General features: G+C 31.6%; 2 protein-coding genes across 2 annotated transcripts; both read right to left on the bottom strand.

Moving 5' to 3' along the window:
- Positions 3,130-4,582, bottom strand: LOC109227806 (G-type lectin S-receptor-like serine/threonine-protein kinase At4g03230). Its single transcript, XM_019392999.1, is given in 7 exon segments — positions 3,130-3,216; positions 3,218-3,406; positions 3,521-3,671; positions 3,776-4,013; positions 4,134-4,344; positions 4,441-4,495; positions 4,497-4,582. Coding segments are annotated over 7 exon segments (1,017 nt in total).
- On the bottom strand, positions 4,674-6,504 carry LOC109227805 (G-type lectin S-receptor-like serine/threonine-protein kinase At2g19130). The gene is made up of 2 exons (XM_019392998.1): positions 5,193-6,504; positions 4,674-4,750 (listed from the first exon to the last, which is right to left on the bottom strand). The coding sequence occupies exons 1-2, from the start codon at positions 6,502-6,504 to the stop codon at positions 4,674-4,676; spliced, it is 1,389 nt and encodes a 462-aa protein (XP_019248543.1).

Raw genomic sequence — 6,861 nt, 5'->3', positions numbered from 1 at the left:
ACTTGTCGTAATTACTCGGGAGAGATTTACGGTAGTATGAGTGCTCATGATCGATAGAGATGATTAGGCAAATCTATACTAAACATAACAGGAAGGGATTCCATCAATAGGGGAAATCACAACATTAGATCCATCTCTTATTTGTTTACAACTCAATCGTAGTTAGCTTTTAGTTTACATGATTTTATTAAGTTATAGTTAGTAGCAATATCACCAAGTGTTATTCAAAATATCTGGAAGTTGATTATGGAGAATTCAGTGAGTCTGACAAAAGTAAATGGTAGGTTAATTCCCTGTGGGATTCGACTCTGGGCTAAATACCCGAATTATATTTGCAACGACCGCTTGTCCTTTTTATAAGGCATAGTTGGGCGTGATCATCCATTACTCAAATGATCACTTAACTATCAAAAATTATCTCCTAAAGTAGCTTTACTTTCGTCTGTAACAACAAAGTCACTGAACTATGCCTATTGCACTCAAAAGGTCACTCAACTAGATTTTTCAAATTTTGGATTGCCAAATATCTATTTTACCCTCTAAATTATAAATAATTATCTTCTTTTTATTTTTTTAAAAACTTTTTAATATTATGATATTCCCTTTTTAATTTATATTATGGACTTACCTTTAGAATAAATAAATATTATTTATAAATTAAAAAAATAAAAAATATTTAAGCATATATAATGCTGGAATAACAAAATAATGAGCATAGAAAAAAATAATTAGAATAATTAGTTAGTAATAATAATTTTAGTATTAACAACAAAAATTCAAAAATTTATTTACACAATTCAGAATAAAAGAAAATAAAGGTTGTAAAATATATATTCCATGCACGTAATATAAAAAATAATTATTTAAATAAATATATTTTTATAATATACATTATATGTTCTTGAAAATTATGCTCAATTTTATTATTATATTCTATCAACTTTCCGATGACACAAAGTTATGTCACCAGAAAGCAGGGGGAGTATCTGTATAGTGGCAAATATGCTATGTTAAGTCGTGCAAGGAATATATATATATATATATATATATATATATATATATATATATATAATATAATTGAGCATAATTTTCAAGAATATATAATGTATATTATAATAATACTTTTATTTAAATAATTATTTTTATATTACGTGCATGGAATGTATATTTTACAACTTTTATTTTCTTTCATTCAGAATTGTGTAAATAAAATTTTCCATTTTTTTTGTTAATACTAAAATTATTATTACGAACAAATTATTCTAATTAATTTTTTTTACTATGCTCATTATTTTGTTCCAGCATTATAGATGCTTAAATACTCTTTATTTTTTTAATTTATAAATAATATTTATTTATTTTATAGGTAAGTACATAATATAAATTAAAAAGGAAAAATCCTAATATTAAAAAACGTAAAAAAATAAAAGAAGATAAATATTTATAATTCAGACGGTAAAATAGGTATTTGGCAATCCAAAATTTGGAAAATCTAGTTGAGTGACCTTCTGAGTGCAATAGGCATAGTTCAGTAACTTAGTTTGTTACAAAAAAAAAATGACTTTAGAAAATAATTTGAGATAGTTGAGTGACCATATGAGTAATTGACTCCGGTCTTCACTGATATGAGCACGATATGCAATACCAATCAACAGGACAAGGCAACTAAATAGCAAATATTATAAACATCTATAACGTTCAATGGAATGCAGATAACCGGACAGCCTTGCATCAAGGAGAAAGTTGAGAAAGATGCAGTAAATGAGCTCATAATGTTTCTTTAAGGCGTTTAGCACATAATGTAAAAAATAAAAATAAAAATCAAAAAAAAAAAAATAGTATACTATGTTGTATAGAGTATAAAAAGCTCTTACGATTACGGTAATCTATTTTGATTTAGTATATGTCACTATTGGAGCCGTCGAAATGGGCTTGGCCCGTGAGGCCAGTCCAACACAGCCCGCTACTTGGGTAAGGTTGAATTGGGATTTTTTTAGCCCATTTAAAATTGAGACTTATAAGACCGGCCCAAGTCAGCCCACTAGCCCTTGAGGCTTGACTGAGGTTGGGTCTGGGCCGGCCTGTGGGCCAAGGTTCTGTTACCAACATGTTTACTTCCATTGTAGGTAACGTATTTATATTCAAATTTAAATATGTAAAAAAAGTAAAAACTAAAAAAAATATTAACTATAATTCCCATTTTCCAACCTTAGATTGCTTATTTACTCTTCCATATCAACTAGAAATTATATTTTTGATATGCATGTAGTATGACAAGATTACTTTTTTTTTTTTTTTGCTTAATTAAACGAACTAGAAAAGTTTTAAGTAGCCAATAATATTTTTTTTCAAAAAAAAATATTATTTTAAGTGGCCAATGATCAGTTTAGTTACTTTAATATATTATTAATTATTAAATTGCTCTTCAGTATATAAAAAGGTCAAGTTTTAATACCCAAAAAAATTGACAATACAAGCAAATATCATGAAGTTAAAAATTTCATGGACTATAATGATGAAATCAATAAATAATATTAAACCTAAATTAAAAACCTTAACATATAAACTTATTGAAGCAATTCCTGAACCTAAGGAAAGTGAAAGAAAATTACTAAAAAATATTCATGTAACGTTAAAAAAAGAAGAGCTAGAGATATAGAGAATTTGCATTTCAATTACAAGATTCCTTGTCAAATATCAAGATTCTTGTACACTCTAAATAAATAGAAGTCGTTCATATGATCAAGAGATTATATCACGAAAAAATATCTAAAGATTTGGAGAAATATTTTTTTCTAAAAGAATTGAAGGGCCGGCCCGTCCTAGCCCGCGACCCTCTTAGGACCGGGCCGGGCTGGCCATTTTAAGGCCCATATAGATGGAGGGTCGGCCCACCCTAGCCCACCAAATTTAAAAACTCACGAAACTTGAGAGCTGGGTTAGACTGGGCTAGCCCGTTTTGACAGCTCTAGTCACCATGTTTACCATCACCATCTCAATTAAAGTTAAATACCTTATATGTTGGGCTCGTGTAGAGCACATGCGTCCTCCCTCTAGTAGATAGGATAAATCCAATCAACTTTTAAAATCAAGTTACCGACCATCTTCTAGGGTAACTGTCAACTCATTCTAGGAGTTGATGTATGACTCACTTGAGGACACAGTTGTTGTGCTATAAGCACGTGTTCTTACTGTAAAAGCAGGTTTATTAGGTTTTAGAAATGGAAATGCTTTTACTACCAAGCATTATAATTACGTCTGGCATGCTTGGACGAATATTGGCATCTTCTTGTACACATAAGAGTGCAATATTAATACATTTCAATGCATCTTCTTCATTGCATGATTCAAGTAAGGAATCGTCAACTAAGTTCATAACATTTCCATCGTTCCACAATCTCCATGCCTGAAATATAACTTCAGAGTTAGGTTAAGAGATAATATAGTTACTAAAATAAATATCTATACAAAACTTTAAAAAATAAAAAACAGGACTAGAGTTTAGGATATTTTCACTCACATAACCTAGGAGGTTTAACGCTTCCTCCCGCTCATAAAATCCTTTATTGCTCTTACCACAGATGATCTCAAGCATAATTACACCAAAACTAAAAACATCTGACTTGATTGAGAACAATCCATCTAATGCATATTCTGGAGACATGTAGCCACTGTACAACGATAAAGTGATTATTATATATATTATGCAAAATTTGAGAAGTGACGACTTGTATCAAGTATTAAAACTAAAATTGCAGCTAGTAGTTGATCTTACTATGTTCCAACAACTTTATTTGTATTTGCTTCTGTAATATTCCCTTGAACAATCCTTGCTAAGCCAAAATCTGATATCTTGGGGGTCATCTCTTTATCAAGTAATATGTTACTTGTTTTTAAATCTCTGTGAATGATTCTCAACCTTGAATCATGGTGCAAATAAAGAAGTCCTCGAGCAATACCCAAGATGATATCAAATCGCTTCTTCCAATCTATTAACGCGTGAGTTCTTTCATCTTGTGTAGTTATCATACAAAAAAATCATAATAATCAATACCAAAAAAAAAAAAAAAAAAATAGTAGTTTATCTTACATTTAGATATTTTAAAAATTAATCTTATCCAAAGAGTACTAACCAAATATGAGCGTGTCTAAGCTTTTATTTGGCATATATTCATAGAGCAAGATCTTTTCATTTCCTTGGACGCAGTAACCCATAAGTCTAACGAGATTTCGATGTTGTAGTCTTGCAATTAATATTACTTCATTCTTGAATTCATTAATTCCTTGACTTGACTGGGCTGATAACTTTTTTATAGCAATTTCTCGTCCTCCCTGAAATTTTCCCTGAACATATTTTCAATAAATTATGTTACTTGTAAACATATACATAACTCCCAAAATACAAGGTTTAACTAACAAAAAATGGTACTTTGCGGGAACCTTATAAACAAGGCCAAAACCACCACGTCCCAACTTATTTTCTTCTGAGAAGTTCTGTTGCCGCTAGAATGCTTTCCAAACTAAAAAATGGAACACCGATGCCTTTCTCATCCTCTTCATCTATTAAGTCATTTTCTCCCATTTCAGTGTTCAACCAGTTGTGTAGATGTGGATTTCCTTGACAAAAATAATAAAGGTAATATGTATAATATTTAAGGACTAGTAAAATGAAGTTATAATTCATCAAGAAGAGAATTTACATTTACCTTTACTTCTTGCTCTCCTTGTTTTATAGAATAGGAAGATAAGGCTGCATAGGAAAAGAGTAGTGGCAATTGTAGTAGGAAGAGCAACTTTTAGCCTTCTTGATTTATGTGTTTGGTATGCAACTGTTGTAGCAATAATAGAGATACGATCGCTTTAAATAAATAACATATAGAATCACCAACTAGTACTCTCTCTATTCCACTCAATTGTGTGGAAATGCATGAACGGAAACGGGATGTATAATAAGGGAAGACTTGACTTACCAAAGTACCCATAGAATTTGTGATGTAAAATATATTTTTACATTTTTATAAATATATGAGCATGTCATTGAAGATAAATTTGGGAGTTTGATGTTAATAGTTTTTTCCAAATATAGAAAAAATTCTTTTTTTTTTTTCCTGATAACATGCTAAAAGGAAAGATTGTCATATAGAATAAAACAAAGTAAATCCCAAGAGGATGAATATATAATCTGTGAATACCTGAAAATTCAGAAGCAGCTAGTTTTACATAAATTGTTATTCCACTTGCATCATTTTCGGAGAGTTGTTGCAAGTTGAAGAGGTCTCCATCCCAAGTTAGACATTTGTTGTCATCAAAAGCATAAGCAGTACAAGAGCAATTATTCAAACAAGTGTATTCGCATTCTATTGCACTATCAATGGTTAAAATATTGTTATCGATTGGTAATCTCATATGAGAATGATTCCAGTACTTGTCTTCCTCCAAAATAGATGCATTAACATTACCACAATTCAAACTTGTTTTTCTCTCACAACCACCAGAGAAACTGTTCAAATCCCAATCTTTCTTTGATCTAGGAGTGAAACCAGGCAAACAATCACACAAGGGAATACTTGAGCTGTCATTGCATGCACCATATGCACCACAATAACCGTAAACATCACATGATTGTGCTGGTTGAGCGAAAAACATATTCCACCGCTTGGTACTATTCAACCACGTCAGCTGCTTAATTTTCCCCGTGACATCTATTATGAATCTTGACATAACCGAAGGATTAAAAATATAATATGAAAAATATACCTCATTCGTGTTATTTATAAACGTGAAATTGAACATGTGATTTGATTTTAAAGGTACTGTGCCCCAGCTGTGTCCATTCCAAGGTCCGCTTGACCAATACTGTACAGTCTTGTTCCACCTAACAATAGACTCACCATTAGGTTCCATCTCAAGGGAAAAGAGCCCTGGGCTAGGATCTTCAGAGTTGGTCCAAGAGGTAAGAGTTTGTTGTGTTTTAGTTTTTTTGTTGTAGCCAACTTTAGAACCAGGCAAAAATGTATGGCTTGGATGATCAAAACTTTGCCACAGTGAATTGGACCCATGGTTCAAAATCAAATTCCCATCATCACGAAGAATCACAACCACAGGTTTATTCGTACTGGAGTTAATATTTGTTGCCCAAATTGTGAGTTCATTCCCGTTGAGAAGCACCAAGTTATCCTGCATAATTTTGAGCTCTGCTAATCCCATCTCAGAAAACGAAAGAGGAGTCTCCCTATTTGCTACCCAAACTATAGTTTGTGGGGTTATTTGCTTATACCATATACCGATGTAATAATTTGATAGATTACTAAGTGTGAAGAAGCCCATCTCAAATATTCCACCGGAAGATACCAAAGTTACGCCAATAGTAATGGATTTCTCTGCATCAAGCGTATCTCCAAGGGACAATTTTTGGTTCGTGGTGTTTGTCTTAGCTTCGAAAGAAAAGCACAAGAACAATACAAGTTTGAGGAAAAGGAGAAAATATTTATTTTTGCTTTCCATGGTTGTTTTGCTACACACGACTGAGAAGAATTGCTATAAAAAGAATAAAAAGAAAACATACCTTGGTTGGTGAAAGAGAATGTTTTATGCTAAAGTCAACATACCCAAAGTTTTCCCACTAGAGTTAGACACTTCACCCATCAAAAACTTTTTCTTCATGTTTGTGTGACATCTTTTAATTTTTCAAAATTATCAGTAACACATTTTCACATCAACAAATATTTTAATTTCTAACATTTTCATTTTACTTATATAGGGAGAATAGATGTTCTACGATAACAAGAACGACCCAGTAAAATCCTATTAGTGTGATCTGGGGAGGGTAGTGTGTACGCAGACCTTATCCCTACCCCGATG

The sequence above is a fragment of the Nicotiana attenuata genome, chromosome 6 (assembly GCF_001879085.1).
Source record: "Nicotiana attenuata strain UT chromosome 6, NIATTr2, whole genome shotgun sequence".
NCBI lineage: Eukaryota > Viridiplantae > Streptophyta > Magnoliopsida > Solanales > Solanaceae > Nicotiana > Nicotiana attenuata.
The sequence above is the reverse complement of the archived record's forward strand: the minus strand, read 5'-3'. Positions and strand labels throughout refer to the sequence as shown.

Excerpts from the sequence above, each read along its gene's own strand:
- LOC109227805 (XM_019392998.1), bottom strand. The coding sequence starts at position 6,504 with ATGGAAAGCAAAAATAAATATTTTCTCCTTTTCCTCAAACTTGTATTG. Across the intron at positions 4,751-5,192 it reads AGCTGCTTCTGAATTTTCAG|CCTTATCTTCCTATTCTATA; the intron begins GTATTCACAGAT and ends TTTCCTATGCAG.